A 21,626-nucleotide genomic window follows, 5' to 3' on the forward strand; every position below is an offset into this window, starting at 1 on the left:
GAATCTCTGCAATCATTCCTGAAGGTAAATTGTTCCGTTATCAAGAACCCAAATGCTATTAGGTTGTGCCATATGCGCTACGTATATGAATGCTATGTATAAAAAACATATATTTTATGTTTGTAAAACAAGTCATCCTCAAGGCACCCAAACATTGATTTATTTTGCATTAGTGATGCTTCACAGATAGGAAGGCTGAACTGCTCTCCACACCACCTGATGCTGGCAAATGCGGTCTGGTTTAAATATTAACTCATTGATAAAGATTGATAGAGTAGCAAACAATGACACCAATCTCTGCCCTTTTCCCTTGCGGTCAGTGCAGAAACATATAAAACGGAAGGGAAAAGACTTCAGAAAGACTTGGCCAAATGTGCAATGCTGCAGTAAGTAAACAATAAAGAGTCGTCACCATGAAATTAATTTTGGTATTTCTTTTCTGCATCGCAGCAGCCGAAGAAATCTTGGAATATGATAGTGAAGACGATGATGAAGAAGTCACAAATGCTCCTCAAGCCACAAATGATACAGTAAGAAATTTAACTTTCATCGTGTCGTGCGCGGTGCGTATGGTGAGTTTATTGAGGGACGCCTTTATCAATGAGGATTAGTTTAGTTTAGTGCAGAGATACAGCGCGGGAACAGGCCCTTCGGCCACCGAGTCCGCGCCGACCAGTGATCCCCGCACATTAGCACCATCCTACATACACACACTGGGGATAATTTACAATTTGCACATACCAGCCAATCAACCTACAAACCTGTACATCTTTGGAGTGTTGGAGGAAACCGAAGATCTTGGAGAAAACCCACGCGGGTCACGGGGATGACGTACAAATATCGCACAGACAGCACCCGTGGTCAGGATCGAACCCAGGACTCTGGCGCTGCAAGCGCTGTAAGGCAGTAGGTCTACCGCTATTGCTCCCAGGCCGCGTGTAAAATTCAAGCATATGTTTTTTTCTAATCACACAAATCTCTTGCGTAAACCACACTGACAAAGTGTTCCTGCATTAATTAAAATTGTTTGTGTTATGTGATTGAAAGTATGTAATAAAAACGGCTGGTATTCCTTGGTAGTGCAGAATGAACAGTATAATACCAGCTGAACTAGTGGTCTGAAGAAGGGTCTCGACCCATAACGTCACTAATTCTTTCTCTCCAGAGATGCCGCCTGTCCCGCTGAGTTATCCAGCATTTTGTGCCTATTTATTTTATCTCCCCATTTCCCCAGCACCAACTAACCCCCACTCAATCCTGTCCCCATACCACTTGGGTTACAGAGTAATGAAAAAACAAATGTTGAGGCTTGTGGCTTTGACCCCTAATGTCCACCAGCCCTAACAATATGTTCCAGAGGTATCATGTTGCCCCGAAGGTGGGATTCATAGAGGTGAGTTTCAAATTACTCTCAATATTTGTTTTATTCAACATTCATGCATTAAATTACATCTTGCATTCTATTACATGACAAGTTAAAGAATTCGATTTAAAAATTATTTAAATAAATAAATAAATGGGGGGTGGGGGGGGGGGGGGGGGGGGGGGGTTTGCAGGTAGGATGGATGTGATCATTCTGAATGTGAAAGGAGAACACAAATCTACTTTATGGAAGGTCAATATTTCCTCAGGAATCTTCAGTGCTAGATTTTCTAACAATGGTCCTAATAAGGATGGGGTGATTAGTTGAAGTATGATTAGGTCTTAACTCTGATTAAGACTTGCCCAGTGTTGGAGTTCCAAGGCTCTCATCAATCAGAAAATCCAGTAAAAAGTTCCAACATGTGATGTTTATCATGAGTATATATGGCACATGCTACCACTGTACATGTGTCGTTTTCCAGCATTTATACACACCCATGTTGTACACATAGTCAGCTTTAGAAATATATGTACAAAGAACCAAATCACATACAGACACCACGTCTCAAATTAAAAACCATTTACTCCAGGATGTCGTGATGCACCTCTATAGGACTTTGGTTGGGCCGCATTTGTGGTATTGTGTACAGTTCTGAATGCCTCCATTACAGGAAAGGTGCGGAGGCTTTGGAGAGGGTGCAGCGGAGGTTTGCCAGAATACTGCCTGGATTAGAGGGTTTCAGCTACAGGGAGCATTTGGATAGCCTTGGATTGATTTCTCAGGAAGATCGGAAGTTGAGGGGAGACTTGATAGAAGTGTATAAAATTATGAGAGGCATAGAGAGGGTAGACAGTCAGAACCTTTTTCCCAGAGTGGAAATATCCAACACTAAAGGCCATAGCTATAAGTTGAGAAGGGAAACGTTTAATGAAGATGTGCGGGGCAAGTCTATTTACACAGAGAGTGGTGGGGGCCTGGAAAGCATTTCCGGGTGGTGGTGGAGGCAGATATGATAGCAGTTTACGAGGCTTTTATATAGACACATGGAAGTGCAGGGAATAGAGGGATATGGATCATGTACAGATGAGATCAGTTTAACTTGGCACCTTGTTCATCACAAACATTGTGGGCTATACTGTACTGTTCTAAGTTCTACATTATTTGTATAATGCATGGAAACATTGCTCTGTGCAATATCATTTCAATGCCAATTATATTTAAAGCACCTTCGGTTTAAACCATCAACTACAGTTCCTTCCTGCACATATATTTATAGCATCTTGGTCTTATTTATATTTATTAAAATGCATTAATTTAGTCGAGGAAATCACACTTTGCTTTTTTAATACCTACTATCGGATGTCTTTGAAATTATCGATCAGTAAGTTGGAATTTATTTGTTGCATTGGAACTTAGAATTGTGAATAGGTGGATTCAGAAACAAATGCCGTCCATCTTAGATGAAGGGGAGATTTTCTTACTGCGATATACTGATGTACCAAAAAAAAACTTATTTTCGAATTTAAATCATTGAACTAAAACTTAAATTAACACGGGAAAGGAAGTCGGAAAAGCATAAAGCTGTTGTGTTATGTCATTCAGTGTTTTGATTATTTTTCTACATAGGAGAAGATAAAAGATCCTCGAGGTTACAGACATGACGGCTATTATCTTACGACTGAAAGACGTCAACCATTAGTCACAAGCACCAGAACATCAAGGTATCGGACTACCCCATTCCAGGCACAAGCATCTAGACAGCAGAAAGTTGTCAACGACAAAGGAGGCTGCACCTCTTTCATCAAAGATCTGGTAAGACAACAGACAATGAGCCAGAAGAAACGAGACTGCTTTGAGAAAGATTCTTTGAGTAAATGAATACAGAAATAGATCATTTTTCTCTAGCTTTGAATCCGTTGAATTATGTGAAACTGTACAGAGGATAATTGAGCCTGGTTTCTGCAGTCACTTCTCTCAAACAATTTGGGTAGTTTTGGATGTTCATTGCAAAGCTATGCAAGGAATCACTAATTATGTCCCGAACAATGAGACTGCATACTTCTTGATACTAATTGCGTAATGGCATCCACGATCAGCATGAATGTAGTTTAAATAGAGAACATGACTAGGGAGGGTTGGAATTAGCTTCTCTAAAAGGTGACAGGCTGTTGGTTTTACAATACGTGAAGTCTTGCATGGGATCAAGAAAATTGCTTGGAGCCCTCCAGTCACTTTTGGTATTCTAGTGAAGTTTGTCTCCTTGATAAAAGTGTGAATGGGGGAACATAAAGAGAAGCAAGAGGAATGATGAGGTAGTGAAGGAATGGAACGGTACTGCTCTGCAGTTATCCTTGTTGGGCTCATTTATTTGTTCAGCGTCTGTTTGTCATATTAATTTCACTACCTCAAAGACTTTGTGGTGACATGTTGCTTTTGCCGCAGAGTGCAGCAGCCGGGAGATTCTTCAGAATGATGGGGAGTGATCAAAGGTCATGGCATCTTACTGCTTGGAAACAGGCCCCTCGACCAAACTTGTCCATGCCAACCAAAATGCCCCCTCCTCAACAGGCTCATCTTCTTGGCTCATATCCCTCTAAACTTTTCCTATCCAGGTTTATTCAGCTTTAGGTTCATTATTGCCATGTACATCGAGGGACAGTAGTAAGCCTTGTTTGCATTATATCCAACCAAATCAGATAATACTCTATGCAATCATGCCAGGCTCAAATCCAATAATATACAAGTTGGGAGGTCATGTTGCAGTTGTATAAGACGTTGGTGCGACCACAGTTAAAGCATTGTGTTCAGTTCTGGGCACCATTTTATAGGAAAGATGTTGTCAAGCTGACAGAGTACAAAGAAGAATTACAAGGATGTTGCCAGGGCTAGAGGGTGTGAGCTATAGGGAGAGGTTGAGTAAAGGTTCAAAGGTTCAAAGGTTATTTTATTGGTCACATACACCTAGGTGTAGTGAAATGCTTCTTGCCAATGCAGCACATAAAGAAAGAATACAAACATAACAACAATAAAGAAATTTAAACATAAAAACATCCCCCCACAATGGTTCCCATTATGAGGGAAGGCACAATGTCCAGTCCCCATCCCATGTTCACCCATAGTCGGGTCTATTGAGGCCTCCACAGTTGCCTTTACGGAGGCCCGATGTTCCAGGCCGTTCTCGCCGGGTGATGGTGCTCCGGCGTCGGGAGAATCCTCTCACCGGCATGGGAAACCTGGAACGGCCGCTTCCCTTACCGGAGACCGCGGCTTCCGAAGCCAACAGGGCCGCGCCGGATGGGGCTCCACCACTGGTGATCTCGCTGAGAGATCCCAGGCTCCCAATGTTAAAGTCAGCGGCGCCGCCCGCAGCTGGCCGCTCCACAGTCCCGCAGCTCCGCGATGTTTTTATCGGCGGTCTCAGCTCACCGGAGCTCCAGCGCGGCGACCTGGGCAAGGCATCGCCCGCTCCGCGATAGCGCTCCAGCGCTGTGCTGCCGCCGAAGCCGAGGTTCTGGGCGGTCCCCGACAGGAAACCACGCTTCAGGCCCACTGGTAGGCCGCGAGGGCGGGTCGACGGTGCAGCCCGGAGAAAAGCTGTCTCTCCGACCAGGTAGGGACCCTAGAAAAGCTGTTTCCCCCTCCCCCCCCCCTCTCCCCCCACATAAAAAAAGGCTAGAACTCCAGAACAAAAAACTCAACTAACTAAAAATTAAAAAAAAGAGAGAAACAATGGACATCTGCAGGCTGGGCAGCCATACCCCACAGGACGGCACCCCCTTTAAACTGGAGTAGGCTGGAACCTTACTCCTTGGAGCGCAGGAGGATGAGAGGTGATCTTATAGAGGTGTATAAGATCATGAGAGGAATCGATCGGGTAGATGCACAGAATGTCTTGCCCAAAGTAGGGGAAATGAGGACCAGAGGACATTGGTTCAAGGTTAAGGGAAAAAGATTTAACGGGAATCTGAGGGGTAACTTTTTCACATAAAGCGTCTTGGGTGTATGGAACAAGCTGCCAGAGGAGGTAGTTGAGGCTGGGACTATCCCAACGTTTAAGAAACAGTTAGACAGGCACATGGATAGGACAAGTTTGGAGGGATATGGACCAAATGCAGGCAGGTGGGACTAGTGTAGCTGGGGCACGTTGGCAAGTTGGATGAAAGGGCCAGTTCCACACTGTATCACTCTATGACTCTATCTAATAGGTAGAGTGAAGAGAAAGATACAGATACAGAATGTAATTCTCATCATTGTAGTGTAACAGTTGCAGTGAAAAAATCCAATGTCCACAATGAGGTCAGGTTGGAGGATCGGGACTGCATCAATGCTTATGGAAAGACTGTTCATTAGCCTGTTAACAGCGGGGAAGAAGCTAGTACTGAATCTGATGATGCACGCTTTCAAGCTTCTGGATCTACTGGATCAGCATAAAGGTAGCAGGGATAAGACAGAATGACCGGGATGGGAAAGGTCTTTGATTAGGATTGACTGGTTTCCCGAGACAGCGTGGTGTAGAAGGAGTCTACTGCAATACTCCCTATACATTCACGACTAATTCTCGTCCAATGCCATCAATGAGATGATAGGAAGTCTGGTTTGTGTGATGGAACAGGCTACAATTTCTTGCAGTCTTGGGCAGAGCTGTTCCTAAACCAAGCTGTACCGCAAACTGCCAATATGCTTTCTATGGTGCATCTCTATAAGGTTGCACAAGTCATTGAAGACCTACCGAATATCCTCTATTGCCTGAGGAAGTAGTGGTGTTGGAGTGCCTTCTAGGCTGTCCTTTTAACATGGTTGGTCCACAGCAGATTGTTGGTAATGTTTACACCATGGAACTTGAATCCCTTCACCATTCGGCACCAATGATGCTGAATGGGGCATGTACTCCACCATGCTTCGTGGAGGTAAAAACAACCTTCTTTGTCTTGGGAGGGATTTTTGTCCTGACACCATGTTACTAAAGGGCCTGTCCCATTTAGGCGATTTTGTTCGGCGAGTTGCCGGCACCCGTCATAGTCGCAGCAGGTCGACGAATATTTTCAACATGTTGAAAATCCAGCGGCGACCAGAAAAAGGTACGACTCTTTGGCCACTACTCACGACCATACAGGACTCTTTGGGCCACCACTCACAACATGTTGCGGGGTGACGCCTGTATGGTCGTGAGTAGCCACCCAAAGAGTCGTACCTTTTTCTGGTCACCGCTGGATTTTCAACGTGTTGAAATTTTTCGGCGACCTGCTGCGACCAATGATGGGTGCCAGTAACTGCCGAAAAATTAGCCTAAGTGGGACAGGCCCTCAAGTTCTCTACCTCCATCCTGTATTCCTTCCTGACAACTAGTTGATGGCATTGGAGCCCAATTTGGCCACAGAGTCGTGAGTGTTTTGGGAGTATAGCACGAGAATGAGAATGCATTCTAGTGGGGGACAGGTATTGTGGAGGCCTATCCTTACTGATTGTGATCTATGGTTTAGCTTAAGAGTCTTATGGCTCTTTATTACAAAAAAAGGGAAGGATATCTGTCATCTTTGTATTACGCGGGGATTTTCTAAGTGAAGAGCAACAGCATTGAAATCAAATATTCAGGCTGTCAGCTCTGAGAGCTGTGTACAATCGGATAGTGCAGGCTTAGGACATTTAGTATCCTTTATCTCGTAGTACCATCACCGCTTGTGGGCCTTTACACTTCCATTTTTGGATAATGAACAAGCCTGATACTAAGTGCCAGCATTTGTCAGTCAAATATCTAGTCCTGGTTGGCTATCTGATAATGCCATGATCCCTTAAACGGAGGAGAGTTCAGGAATCATAATGTATTGGGATAGAATACCTTGAATGACCATTGGCTTAATTGAACCCTACCAGGAAGAAGCAATGAAACCAGCTTCAGAATATTTAAATCACTAAGTGCCTACCGTCTGAAGAAGGGTCTCGACCTGAAACGTTGCCTATTTCCTTCGCTCCATGGATGCTGCCTCACCCGCTGAGTTTCTCCGGCATTTTTGCCTGCCTTCGATTTTCCAGCTTCTGCAGTTCCTTCTTGAACAAGTGCCTATCGTGTTTAATTAAGGCCAATTAAATTGATCACCTTATATTAGAAGTTAACATGACAGAAATAAGAAAGCCAAGCTTTAGAAAATAAGTTGTGATTTCATTTAAACGATGATATTCAATTTTGTATCAGAAGCATTGTGAATTAAGCTTTGCTCACGTTATTGATTTCTCGTTGATTTCTTTTAAAGGGAGTACTCTGCCCAAACGGATGTGTCCTCAGGACGTCTCTTTTAAAGGAGGAAAGCAACATGAAACCAGTCGTGCGAAATTTACAATTGCAAATTTCAAATCTTTCCCAGTCTACAAATAGAATTAATATCTATGTGGAAAGAGTGGAAAATGAAATGAACCAGCGTGAATCACGACACTTAGGTAAGCATTGACCATCCACAAATCGCAGAAGTTAAAAATTTGACAGACAAACTGAAATTGTTGGAAATATTCAGCAGATGCCTGACCTGCTAAGCGATCCAACATTTTGGTTTTTGTTTATTTAAGATTTTCTTGATCTTCTGAAACCAAGTCATTTATTATAGACACAAATAGCTGGAGTAACTCAGCGGGACGGGCAGCATCTCTGGAGAGATGGAATGGGTGAGGTTTCGGGTCGAGACCCTTCTTCAGACTGAGTCAGGGGAGAGGGAGATAGAGATAAGGAAGGGTAAGGGGATGTGGAAACGAGACATCAAAGGGAGATGCAGATTAAGGAGAATGTAGAATAGATCATTGTTAGCTAGGAGAAGGTAACAACAAAGCAAACAGAGATAAAATGTAATCAGGGGACAGTCAGACTGGTGGGAGAACTGGGAAGGGATAGAGAGAGAGGGAAAGCAAGGGCCACTACACAACCCATATATTATGTACTGTATTCATCCGCCTGTCAACTCATTTATTCTATATGTTCTGCTGTAACACTTGCATTCTTCACAGGTAACAATGGCGTGGTGAGTTCATACAACACAGAACTTGAGGAACGTTTTACATTGGTCAAAGAGACGGTATCAACAACACTTCCTTCATCCATTCGCCAGATGCGTTCCCTGGTGGACAGTCTCAAAGAGAAGCTGCAAAATCTGGAACGGGCAGTATTGAAACAGAAAGAATATTGTGCAGACCCATGCACAGTTTCCTGCAACATTCCAGTCGTTTCAGGCAAAGGTCTGTAGCATTAAAAAGTCATTCATCATCTTTAGTTTCTCATTATTGTATATCTTTAAGTTTTATCTGAACGATGTCAGATTAGGAAAAGAGACCTGGGTGTCCTTGTTCATCTGCCTGCTGTACCTGGCACTGAAAGTAAGCATGCAGGTGCAGCAGGCAGTGAAGAAAGCTAATGGCATGTTGGCCTTCATAGAGAGGATTTGAGTATAGGAGCAAGGACGTCCTACTGCAGTTGTACAGGGCCCTGATGAGACCACACCTATTGTGTGCAGTTTTGGTCTCCTAATTTGAGGAATGACATTCTTGCTATTGAGGGAGTGCAGTGTGGTTCACCAGGTTAATGCCCGGAATGGCGGGACTGATATATGATGAAAGAATGGGTCAAGTGGGCTTGTATTCATTGGAATTTAGAAGGATGAGCGGGCATCTTATCGAAACATATAAAGAGACATATAAAATTCTTAAAGGATTGGACAGGCTCAATGCAGGAAAAAAATTCCCGAGGTTGAGGGAAGTCCAGAACCAGGGATCACAGTTTAAGAAAAAGGGGAAGGCCATTTACGACTGAGATGAGGAAACATTTTTTTCACCCAGAAGGTTGTGAATCTGTGGAATTCTCCACCACAGAAGATGGTGGAGGCCAATTCACTGGATGTTTTCAAGAGAGAGTTAGATTTAGCTCTTATGCTAAAGGAATCAAGGGTTATGGGGAAAAAGCAGAAAAGGGGTACTGATTTTAGATGATCAGCCATGATCATATTGAATGGCGGTGCTGGCTTGAAGGGCCGAATGGCCTAGGCTTGCACCTATTTTTCTATGTTTCTATGTTTCTCCATTAAAAATAAATCTGATTATTTTGCAGAATGTAATGAGATTTACGTAAAAGGTGGTCAAACATCTCAGCTTTACTTAATACAACCGGATTCCTTCAAGTTACCTTACAAAGTTTTTTGTGATATGACAACAGACGAAGGAGGTACCTATGTTGTCTTTGGGATGCAAATAATAGAATTGTATTTACATTTTGAATATCTCACTCACTGTTCCTTTATTTTGTATTCATGATAACATATGTGTTTTCCAGGATGGACTCTGATACAAAATAGACAAGATGGCAGTGTTGACTTTGGCAGATCCTGGGATGACTACAAAAAGGGCTTTGGTAACATAGCATTGAATTCAGCAAAAGGTTACTGTGATACTCCAGGTGAGACTGTAAAACACATTTAAAACATTAAATCTTAAAATAGGGTAGTAAAGGAATATGGGGAGAAGGCAGGAACGGGTTACTGATGACGGATGATCAGCCATGATCACAGAGATTGGCGGTGCTGGCTCAAAGGGCCGAATGGCCTACTCCTGCACCTATTGTCTATTGCCTATTGTCTATTTAGTTGCTCTTGTAAGCAAGCACGGCATGGAGTATTACCAATAAAGATTTAATCATTATTGAACGGCAGAGACATTAAAAAATAAGACTAATTTAGTCTTTGATAACTAGGCCCATAAAGATTCATGCAATTCTGAGGTAGAATTGTCACAACCTTCACCTGATCCGATATAAGCACATAAGGAGCTTATGAACTTTGTGGACCTCTGGAGTGACTCTACATGCACTGGCCCCATTTTAAATGGGAATTTAATCCCGAACCTTGCCTTTCTAACTGGTCTGATGGGTTCAGTCTATCCAGGAAGTGCAAAGACTGCTTCTCCAGTAATTCCAGGATCGAGTTTATGTTTTCCACCATGGGTTTCAGCAATTATTACAGAATTTAGAACAGCGCATGAAATTTCTCGCACCTCTCAAAATTCCAACCAACTATCGTATTGCTTGCATGACCTAACATGCCTTTTAGCGCAGTCTTGCACAACAAAATGAAACATAATTGCTGCAAATCTGAAAAAAAAATAAAGACTGAGGTGAGGATAAACTTTTTCACCCGGCGAGTTGTGAATCTGTAGAATTCTCTGCCACAGATGGCAGTGGAGGCTATTTCACTGGATGTTTTCAAGAGAGAGTTAGATTTAGCTCTTAGGTAGTAACCTTTCCAATATTTTTTTTATATCTATCCGTCAAACAACATATGAATCAGCCACTGCAACATAAACATGATTTCATGAAGTAAAATGATTTCTTATAAATTCTGAAGCAAGGTCTCGACCCGAAACGTTGCCTATTTCCTTCGCTCCATAGATGCTGCCTCACCCGCTGAGTCTTTCCAGCATTTTTGTCTACCTTCTTATAAATTCCAAACCATTTTTTATTATAGGGTTGCACAGTGGTGTAATTAGTAGAGCCATTCCCTCACAACTCCAGCAACCCAATTTTAATTCTGATCTCCAGTGTTGTCTGTGTGGAGTTTGCACGTGTCACTGTGAGCAAGTGGGTTTTCTTTAGGGGCTCCCATTTGCTCCCACACTCTGAAGATGGGTCTCGACCCGAAACGTCACAAATTCCTTTTCTCCAGAGAAGAAGCGGACACCACTTTCGACCATTCGGGAGACTGACAAAAACCTCCGGGAACCGCACGGAAACCTTGGGTGGGGCGCAAAGTCTCCAGAGATTTCCGTTCAGGTTTCCTAAGTGGGACAGGGGCATAAGACAACAACTCTACTGCTGTGCCACCGTGCCACCACAAGTCAGGATGGATTTTGATCAAGTGTGGTGATCCTGAATAACCTTTCTAAGCAAGGGTTGCTGCGCAGTGATCTTTTGCCGAACAGAGTATCAGTAATTGAAAAGAAGAGAGAGCACTTCTTCATTGTGATGGTGTATGATGCAGGAAACATGTTCCCGATGTTGGGGGAGTCCAGGACCAGGAGCCACAGTTTGAGAATAAGGGGTCGGCCATTTAGAGGAAACACTTTTTCACACAGAGTTTGTGGAATTCTCTGCCTCAGTGGAGACTGGTTCTCTGGATACTTTCAAGAGAGAGCTAGATAGGGCTCTTAAAGATAGCGGAGTCAGGGGATATGGGGAGAAGGCAGGAATGGGGTACTGATTGTGGATGATCAGCCATGATCACTTTGAATGACGGTGCTGGCTCGAAGGGCCGAATGGCCTAATCCTGCACCTATTGTCTATTGTCTGTTGTCTATTGTCTGTTGTCCATTGTCTATTGCCTATTGCCTATTGTTTTCACGTTGCTGACAACCTGGGATTGCAATTGTACTTTCTATACCATTTTTTCCAGGTGAATATTGGCTGGGAAATGATCGAATCAGTGAATTGACAAAACTGAAACCTTCTGTGCTCCTCTTTGAAATGCAAGACTGGTCGGATAACCGTGTGAATGCCCACTATAATGCATTTGTGGTACAGTCTGAAATCAGCAAATATCGGCTTTCAATCAATGGCTATTCAGGAGTGGCTGGCAATACACTTATGGAAGGGAGCAAACTGCTCTTTGGCCTAAACCGATCGATGACTATCCATCAGGACATGATGTTCAGTACATATGACAGAGACAATGATGGATGGTAAGTCTGGGAGAACAGTATGTCCTGATTTTGTTACACAAAATATTTTAATATTTATATTTAATATTTGTGGCACGGTGGCGTAGCGGTAGAGCTACTGCCTTGCAGCGCCAGAGGCCCGGGTTCAATCCTGACCACGGGTGCTGTCTGTATGGAGTTTGTATGTTCTCCCCATGATTTGCGTGGGTTTTCTCCGAGATCTTCGGTTTCCTCCCACACTCCATAGACGTACAGGTTTGTAGGTTAATTGGCTTGGTGTAATTGTATAAATGTAATTTGTCCCTAGTGCGTGCGCAGGATAGTGTTGGTGTGCGGGGATCGCTGGTCGGTGTGGACTCGGTGGGCCGAAGGGCCTGTTTCCGCGCTGTATCTCTAAACTAAACTAAGCAAAATTTGGTTTTAGATAGTTTTAAAGTTCAGGATTCTTTCATTGACATTTCAATGAAGAAAGCAATGTTGAAAGATTTATGAAATTCAGGTGTGTCGTCCAACACACACTTTCAGAAGTGGCGGAGGGATTCAGGTGACTTGGATTTCCAGGATGCTAGAACAACTGCAAGCTGCAATACAATGGTTCAATGGTTCTTTATTATCATGTGTGTCGAGGCACATTGAAGTTATTTTTTTGCACACAGATCAGTAAGATTATGGCCATACATAAGTCCAACACCCGATTAAGTGCCAAATATATAGGAGCAGTCCACAGAGTCCAGACTTAGGTGCCATTTTCAAAATCCCAGCTGCTGCTTTTCATGACAATGAGTCAAGATGATGATATGCAAATATCTTGACCTTTGTATCAGCTGATTTGGAGGTCAGATCGCATGTGCACTGAGTGAGCCAAGGCAGGAGGCCATGGCTGAGTGAGATAATAAACACAGAGACCAAGGAATATAACCTGTAAATATTGTGTCAGTATCATTATTATTCCACATCTGAGGCAAAGATGTGACACAGCTGGCCATATATTAATGGTTCGTGGCATCATTTGATTGCTGGCCACCCCATCTTCTCTCCGGATCATCCTTCTCTTGCCCAGCCTTCAGCTCTTGTGCCTCAGCGGGGTGCTTCCCGCGGCCGATCCTGAGGGCACAGAAGGTTAGACCCCCCCCCCAGGTTTTCTTACCGGCCCCTTGTGCATGGTCCACCACAGCCGCCCACTCCTTTCACCTTACGGTTCTCAGTCTTTGTAGGACGAGCAGGAGATGAGCCTCTCCAGGGATGAGGGTCCCACTCCAGGTGAGTTCCGCAGTAGGTGAGCCAGAACTGCTGCGGTGGGAGTGGGAGTGGGAGTATGGCAGTGCCCTTTGACCTGTCGGGAGTTCTTCACAACACACTGCAAGCAGCAATGTTTGCTTTGTTTAAAGCTGGGTGTTCTGTCCAGCGAACCGAATTAATCCCAATGGTTTGTCAAAAAGGATGATGTCTGGCTGTCTGATGTCTGTTATTAAAAGTTTATGAAGTCTGAAATAGTGGGGACACTTTCAAAAGGCTTGGATAGAATGGATGTGGAGAGGATGTTTCCACTAGTGGGAGAGTCTAGGACTAGAGGGCACAGCCTCAGAATTAAAGGAAGTTCTTTTAGGAAGGAGATGAGGAGGAATTTCTTTTTGCAATAAACTAAACTAAACAAAAAATCTTTTGGGAATTACGTCCAATATTTGATCTATTTTCAAGGTTACATTTTATGGACAATTAAATTAAGTTATAGCATAAAAACTAAAGTTCAAGCTACTTCCAAAAGAGAATATATTTTCTGAAATAAAATTTCTAAAAGATGTATGTGTACATCGTTCCCTCAGGTAAACATTGCATCTCACATAGTTTTTGTTGTAACGTGATTGAAAATAGTAACATTTAAACGTCTTTCCGCACAACCAGCCATTTAAATTGTTTTGACGTTGGCAGGTTACCCAATGACCCAAGCAAGCAATGCGCAAGAGAAGATGGCGGTGGATGGTGGTACAACAGGTGTCATTCTGCAAATCCAAATGGTAGATATTATTGGAACGGGCACTATACAAAACAAATGACAAATCATGGCACTGATGATGGAATAGTGTGGATGGACTGGAAAGGATCATGGTATTCATTGAAAAAGATGAGCATGAAAATGCGACCAATGTTCTCAAACTCAAATCCACACAATGAACAAATACCTCAATCGGTGCTCGATGCAGCATAAACTCAAACATTTAAGGAATGTGGAAGCAAAAATAAATATTGCATGTATTTCACGTTGTCATTTATTTCTATTGTTTGCATTTAATTTATTTATGAATCATTAATAGAGAATTGATTCAAGGAGACATTTTTGTGAATTCACCAAAATATTAAAAGTACATGAAAGAGAAAACATTTGTCAATATGCTGCACCTGAAAACAACCTGCTTTAATGAAATGAAGATTCCAAGAAATTTACATCGCTGACATTTTTGGGGGGGCTTTAAGTCTATAGTAACGCTAGAGTGCATGGTTACACCCTCCAGTCTCTTTGGTTACACCTCTTCCATGTCGTCAAACATTTTGAGAGGAGAGAAAGCATTTTTGAAAAATTGGCTGGAGAGATGAAAGTAAACTGGTTTTCATTGAAAAGGTTTTATCTCGAGTTGGAGGCACATTTAAAAAGCAGGTGTTTGATTCACTGACGCACAATAGACAAGCCCATTGGAGAGAGAGAGAGAGAGGGAGGGAGAGAGTGAGAGTGAGAGGGAGAGAGAAAGGGTGACAGGGAGGCAGGGAGAGAGGAAGGGAGAGAGAAAGGGAGAGAGGGGGAGAGGGGGAGAGGGGGAGAGGGAGAGAGGGAGAGAGGGAGAGAGGGAGAGAGACTGCCCAAGAAGGGCGAACTCTGCCTGTTGAAATACAGAGTATAAAGTTTTTGCACGGGCGATGGCAAATCGCCTGGGCTCCGTGCTGCTCCAACTGATTCACCCAGACCAGTCCGATACAGTCCCTGACCGTTCCATTCAGGATAACATCCACCTGGTTAGGGACCTGATTCATCTAGCCCAGGGTACTGGTCAGTCAGCTGCATTTCTGTCTCTTGATCAGGAGAAGGCTTTTGACAGGGTAGTGCATGAATACCTCTTCGGGACGCTGCAAGCGTTTGGATTTGGACCGTATTCCGTGGCCCAGGTCCGGTTTTTGTATGCTGTAGTGGAGTGCCTTGTGAAGGTTAATGGTGCGTTGTTGGCTCCCTTTCGATTTGGGAGGGGGGTTCGTCAGGGGTGCCCCATGTCGGGTCAGTTGTACTCGGTCTGTGTGGAGCCGTTCCTGTGTCTTCTTCGGAGGAGGTTGACAGGCCTGGCCCTACCTGGCCCGGGGGAGGAGGTGTTTCTTTCGGCGTATGTCGATGATGTACTCCTTACGTTCACTGATCCTGGTGACCTGCGGAGGATGCGTGACTGCCAGGAGATTTTCTCAGCTGCATCTTCTGCCAGGGTTAACTGGAGTAAGTGTTCTGGACTTTTAGTGGCAGGTAAACTCACTGCCGGAGGAGATGATATTGTATGGGTGGAGCACCATGCACCTCCTCTATCTGGGGGTGTACCTGAGTCCCACTGAGGATGCTTGGCCGGCAAACTGGTAGGAGTTGGAGACGAAAGTGGTTGCCCGGCTGGGGCGCTGGTCTAAGCTGCTTGGAGTTCTTTCCTTTCAGGGGAGGGTGTTGGTCATAAACCAGCTGGTGGCCTCCATGTTATGGTACTGGCTGGCTACTCTTGTCCCGCCTTCCATATTTGCAACTGCTTTACAGAAGAAGCTGGTAGATTGCTTTTGGGGAAATATAAAGCATTGGGTTTCCGCAGCGGTCCTGAGTCTCCTGTTAGAGGAGGGCGGCCAGTCCTTGGTATGCATGCGTACCTAGGTGGCGGCTCTCCGTCTCAGGACTCTGCGGAGGTATATGTATGCGGAGAACCCCCCTCCCAGATGGCATGCTCTGGCCACGTATTTTTTCCGTCGGGGTTGTTGCCTAAGGGGGGTCTCGCAGCTCCCGGTGGCGGGCATCAATCGAAGGGGCTTGCCTAGTTTCTATCGGGATGGGCTAAGTGAGGAATTTGGCTGTTTTCAGCCAGCGTGTTGCTCCACGAGGGGAGGGGGATGTTGCGGCTGCGGGAGTGGCCACTCCTCACCCTGTCATGGCGGGTGTCGAAGAGAGGCGTGTGCTTAGAGTGGTTCTGAATTAGCTTAACCCCACCCCAACAGATTTGCTCATTGGGCCTAGGCTCTGGGATATTTCTCAGGCGCCAGCTCGACACAACTTGAGCCGCGTTTCCGAGATGCCCAGCGTGCCGTTTTGTGATGCGAACAGACGCATACTTTATAGAATGCTCCTGCACATTCTGCACCTCCTTGCCTTCGTCTCCCGTCCCGACACACCATGGCGGTCTGTGTTACCACCTGAAGGCGGGGGCGGTCCCCAGTGGAGGTCTCTCTACAAGGGAGTTGTCTCCCTTTACATTGGGGACCTGGGGTGGCGCAGAGCGGTGGCGTGTAATAAACTATTGAGTTGGTTCACGGGCTCGCCGGCCGCCTGTATTTTCTGCGGTGAGGAAGAGACCGTGTTCCACGCCTATATGGAGTGTGAGAGGCTACTGTCCCTGTACCAATACCTGAAGGGGTTGTTCCTCAAGTTCTGGTTGCATTTTAGTCCCACGATCCTGGTGTTTGGACACAAGGCAGGGTGTGGGGAGAGCCGATCGGGGGGGGGGGGGGGGGGGGGGTTGGGACCTCCCTGTTGGTTTGCTCCTAGGCCTGGCCAAGATGGCCATTCGCAGGTGCAGGCAGCGGGCGGTCGATGGTCACACCAGAGTCGGCTGCCTGCCCCTATTCAAGGCCTACGTCCGTGCTCGCGTGTCCCTGGAGAGGGAATACACGGTGTCCACGGGGACTCTGGCGGCTTTCCGTGAATGCTGGTCGCCGCAGGGGCTCGAGAGCATTGTAAATAATGAATGCACCTTTGTTCCATAATGACTGATTGATGGAGTGTAACTATTGAATGTTTATGTACTTTTGGTACACAGCTGTAATGTGCAATTGCTGAATCAAGTCCTTGGAAAGATTAAAAAAGTGCGTGAGTTCTTTTGTGTGTAATTTAGGTATAATTGGGATAGTGAAATGCTTCCTGTGGACTGCTTGAAGGACGTGGAACTGCTGCTGGACAATAGGATTATCCGGGGTCGTGAGAGGGCCATTGATAGGAATTAGAATGAGGTGGTCAAGCCTTAGGTTTAGGCAGGAAGCAGATAGGTGACCAGCAGGAAAGGAACTAAGCAAGGAATTCCTGGGGCAATGCTCCTTGGAATGCTGTTGTGGGACAGGGAAGAGCAGTAGTCATAGAGTGATACAGTGTGGAAACAGGCCCAACTTGCCCACACCCGCCAACATGTCCCACCTGCCCGCGTAAGGTCCATATCCCTCCAAACCTGTCCTATCCATGTGCCAGTCTAACTGTTTCTTAAACGTTGGAATAGTCCCAGCCTCAACTACTTTCTCTGGCAGCTTGTTCCATACCCTTTGTGTGAAAAAGTTACCCCTCAGATTCCTATTTAATCTTTTCCCCTTCACTTTAAACATACGTAGTCTAGACCTCAATTTACCTACTCTGGGCAAGAGACTCTGTGCATCTACCCGATCTTTATCTCTCATGATTTTATACACCTCTATAACATCACCCCTCATCCTCCTGCGCTCCAAGGAATAGGGTGCCAGCCTACTAAACATATCCCTATTGCTCACACCCTCTAGTCCTGGCAACATCCTCATAAATCTTCTCTGAACCCTTTCTAGCTTGACAACATCTTTCCTATAACATGGTGCCCAGAACTGAATACAATATTCTGAAATGCAGCCTCACCAACGTCTTATACAACTGCAACATGACCTCCCAACTTCTATACTCAATACTCTGACTGATGAAGGCCAATGTGCCAAAGGCCTTTTTGACCAACGTCATCTACCTGCAACTCCACCTTCAGGGAACTACGTACCTGTACTCCTAGATCCCTCTGCTCTTCAACACTCCCCAGAGGCTATGGACCATAGCCCTTCCATTCATTGTGTAGGTCCTGCCCATGTTAGACTTACCAAAATGCAACACCTCACATTTCTCTGTGTTAAATTCCATCAACCATTCCTCTGCCCAATCGATCAAGATCCTGCTGCAATTTTTCAGAACCATCTTCACTATCTGCAAAACCACCCACTTTTGTATCATCAGCAAACTTGCTATCACTGGCCACATCTTCCCATCTCCTCCCCTTTCGGCTTTTCGCAGAGACCACTCTCTCCATAACTCCCTGGTCAATTCGTCCCTTCCTACCCAAACCACCCCCTCTCCGGGCAGTTTTACTTGCAACCGCAAGAAATGCTACACTTGTCCCTTTACCTCCCCACTCGACTCCATCCAAGGACCCAATCAGTCTTTCCAGGTGAGGCAGAGGTTCACCTGCACCTCCTCCAACCTTATTTACTGCAGCCACTGTTCCAGGTGCCAACTTCTCTATATCGGCGAGACCAAATGCAGGCTCGGCGATCGCTTCGCCCAACACCTCCGCTCAGTTCGTATTAACCAACCTGATCTCCCGGTTGCTCTGCACTTCAATGCCCCCTCCCATTCCCAATCTGGCTTTTCTGTCCTGGGCCTCCTCCAGTGTCAGAGTGAGGCCCAGCGCAAACTGGAGGAACTGCACCTCATATTTCGCTTAGGTAGATTACACCCCAGCGGTATGAACATTAACTTCTCCAATTTCAGATAGTCCTTGCTTTCTCCTTCCTTCCCCTCCATTTCCCAGCTCTCCCACAGTCTACTGTCTCCCGTCTCCGCCTCTTCCTTCCTTGTGTCTCTAGTATTGTATCCAAATATTCCTGGATGGTTTCTAACGCTTTCTGCTAGGGGTTCGATTGCAAGAGCAAATAATAGTGGGGATAGTGAGCATCCTTGTCTACAGCCTCTAGAGAGATTAAATGTAGGTGATAACATTTTGTTTGTTAATATTCTAGCTGTTGGATTAGAATATAACAATTTAACCCATGTACAGTACTTCTCTCCTAATTGAAAATTTTCCATCACCGAAAATAAATATGGCCATTCTACCTGGTCAAATGCTTTTTCAGCATCTAACGAGATAATTGCTAGCTCTACGTTAGGGATTCTATTGGAGTATATAATATTAAATAATCTTCTCAGATTATAAAATGAATACCGTTTGGGGATAAACCCTGTTTGGTCGGGATGTATTAATTTGCTGATCACTAAGCTCAATCTATTAGATAGAATTTTAGTTAATATTTTCTGATCAGTATTTAAGAGGGCTATAGCTCTGTATGAACCTGGGTCTTCAAGATCCTTGTCCATTTTTGGTATGAGTATGATTGCAGATTCATTTAGAGTTTCTGGGAGTTTCTGTTGAGTATATGCGTATTTGTACATTGTCTGTAGGCGTGGGGAAAACAAATCATAAAATGTTTTATAAAATTCAGAATTTAGACCATCGGGTCCTGCAGACTTTCCGTTTTTTAAGGATTTGATTGACTCTTCGATGTCTTTTATCGTAATTTCAGCCCCTAGCAATTCTCTCTCTTTCTGATCTAGACCCGCAAACTTACAATTCTGTAAAAATGTTTCCATTCCCGTTGAATGTTCTGTTATTTTAGATGAATACAATTTTTGGTAGTATTGTAGAAATCTATCATTAATATCTTTAGGCAGTGTTAATGTTTCTCCCTTGTCTGTTCTAATTTTGTATATTGTTTTTTCCCCATCCAATTTGCGAAGTTGACGCGCTAATAGTTTTTGTGGTTTGTCACCAAATTCAAAATTTAATTGTTTTGTATGTTGATATAGTTTTATAACTTGGTCTGAATATATCTTGTTTAATTTATATTTCAATACTGCAATTTTATTGTGTTTTATCATGGATGGTGCTGCTGCATTTTCTGTGTCTAATTGCTTTATTTCCATTTCCAGTTTCTGTTGTTTGGCCCTATTCTCTTTATTAAAAAATGATTGGGAAGAAATTAATGCTCCTCGTACAAATGCTTTAAATGTTTCCCAAAGAAGGGAAGCAGAGATTTCAGGGCTATCGTTAGCCTCAAAAAACATTTTAATCTGTTTTACTAGGTATTCATTACATGATTTATCTTTTAAGATTTGGGGATTAAATCTCCATTGTGACTGTGTCTCTGCCATTCCGTTTACTTTGATCATAAATGTTAGTGGAGCGTGGTCTGAGATTATGATGTTATGATATTGTGAGTTATAGGTAAATGGGATAAGTTTGAATCTACTAAAAAATAGTCTATCCTTGAGTAAGTTTTATGTACTGGTGAGTAAAATGAATATTCTCGGCCCGATGGATTTTCAATTCTCCAAACGTCCTTAATATTAGTAGTATTAATGTATGAATTTAAAAATTCACTTGATCGAGATTTTAGTTTTCTTTGAGTTGATGATCTATCCAAACAAGCATCCAATGTACAATTTAAATCTCCACCGATTATTAAGTTTTGTTGTGTACCTTCCGGGATATTGTTAAGAATTCTCTTAAAAAACAGAGGGCTATCAAAATTTGGTCCATACACATTGAGGAGAGTCACCTTTTTTAAGTATAACTCCCCTATTATTACAATATATCTGCCTTCAATGTCTTCTATCGTTGATATATGTTTAAAGGGTATACCTTTACGAATTAATATTGCAACACCTCTAGATTTATGTGAGAATGAAGAGTGATATGCTTTAGCAATCCATTTTGCTTTCAATCTGTGTTGTGCTTCCTTTTTAAGATGTGTCTCCTGGAGAAATATTATATCTGTTTTCAATGATTTTAAATGAGCTAACACTTTGCCTCTCTTGATAGGTTCATTAATTCCCTTAACATTCCAACTACAGAATTTAATTCCCTCACCCCCAATTTTTATATTCATGTCTTGCATCTTGTGATTAAGTGGTAGAGCAGATGATTCAGCACACTCAACCCTACCTTATACTTGAACATCAGGTAGATGAATTTTAGGTCACGTCTGTTTTCCATCCGAACATATCTCCTTAAATAAAATATGCAATTCCATTCCAAATACAAAATATAATATGATATAAGATAAAAAAGGTGATAGCAAATTGGGTTAGTAAAGTGTGGAAAGTAAAAAAGAAAAGCAACTACAACTACAATTAGTGCAGTTAGTGATAGCCACCCTAATGTGGCTAAGCATCTATGGACTTCCGTAGCTTTTGGTTTATAAAAATACTAGCTCCGTACTTTCCCTGAAAGGAAAGTTTCCAATTCAATGCATACAATTTGTGGGGGGGGGAAAGAAATATTGATTATATTCCATTAATGGTATAATTAGTAGTCTCAAATTGAAATGTTAGTTTTGTATAATATAAACATTTATCAAAGAATAATCAAAAACGAAAACATCAGAGAGAGACCCACCATACATTTCTCATTATAAAATACCTGAATCACACTTTACTTATATTTCATACTTTTAGTTAATTCTTAAATAATCTAAATAATCTTATTATCATTAGTTAGTGTTAGTTAGTATTCTTGATTATTAA

The 21,626-nt window shown here is 43.5% G+C and overlaps 1 protein-coding gene across 2 annotated transcripts; it reads left to right on the forward strand.

The window, feature by feature from the left end:
* Window positions 1-269: 269 nt before the first annotated feature.
* On the forward strand, window positions 270-14,313 carry fgb (fibrinogen beta chain). Of its 2 annotated transcripts, none has more exons than XM_033019711.1 (8): window positions 270-530; window positions 2,990-3,175; window positions 7,612-7,795; window positions 8,354-8,581; window positions 9,447-9,560; window positions 9,669-9,791; window positions 11,779-12,064; window positions 13,973-14,313. In XM_033019711.1, the coding sequence occupies exons 1-8, from the start codon at window positions 414-416 to the stop codon at window positions 14,247-14,249; spliced, it is 1,515 nt and encodes a 504-aa protein (XP_032875602.1). In that variant the 5' UTR covers window positions 270-413; the 3' UTR covers window positions 14,250-14,313. The 2 variants fall into 2 exon arrangements, with proteins under 2 accessions (XP_032875602.1, XP_032875596.1); XM_033019705.1 differs by having other exon boundaries at window positions 340-572.
* The last annotated feature ends 7,313 nt before the right edge of the window (window positions 14,314-21,626 follow it).

Source organism: Amblyraja radiata, chromosome 1, assembly GCF_010909765.2.
Source record: "Amblyraja radiata isolate CabotCenter1 chromosome 1, sAmbRad1.1.pri, whole genome shotgun sequence".
In the NCBI taxonomy this organism is placed as follows: domain Eukaryota; kingdom Metazoa; phylum Chordata; class Chondrichthyes; order Rajiformes; family Rajidae; genus Amblyraja; species Amblyraja radiata.

What these genes read in the sequence shown, in the direction of transcription:
- fgb (XM_033019705.1), top strand. Translation starts at nt 414, where the DNA reads ATGAAATTAATTTTGGTATTTCTTTTCTGCATCGCAGCAGCCGAAGAA. An exon ending in TGTCGTGCGCGGTGCGTATG is followed by an intron (nt 573 to 2,989) that starts GTGAGTTTATTG and finishes TTTTCTACATAG; the next exon opens with GAGAAGATAAAAGATCCTCG. An exon ending in TATGACAACAGACGAAGGAG is followed by an intron (nt 9,561 to 9,668) that starts GTACCTATGTTG and finishes TGTGTTTTCCAG; the next exon opens with GATGGACTCTGATACAAAAT.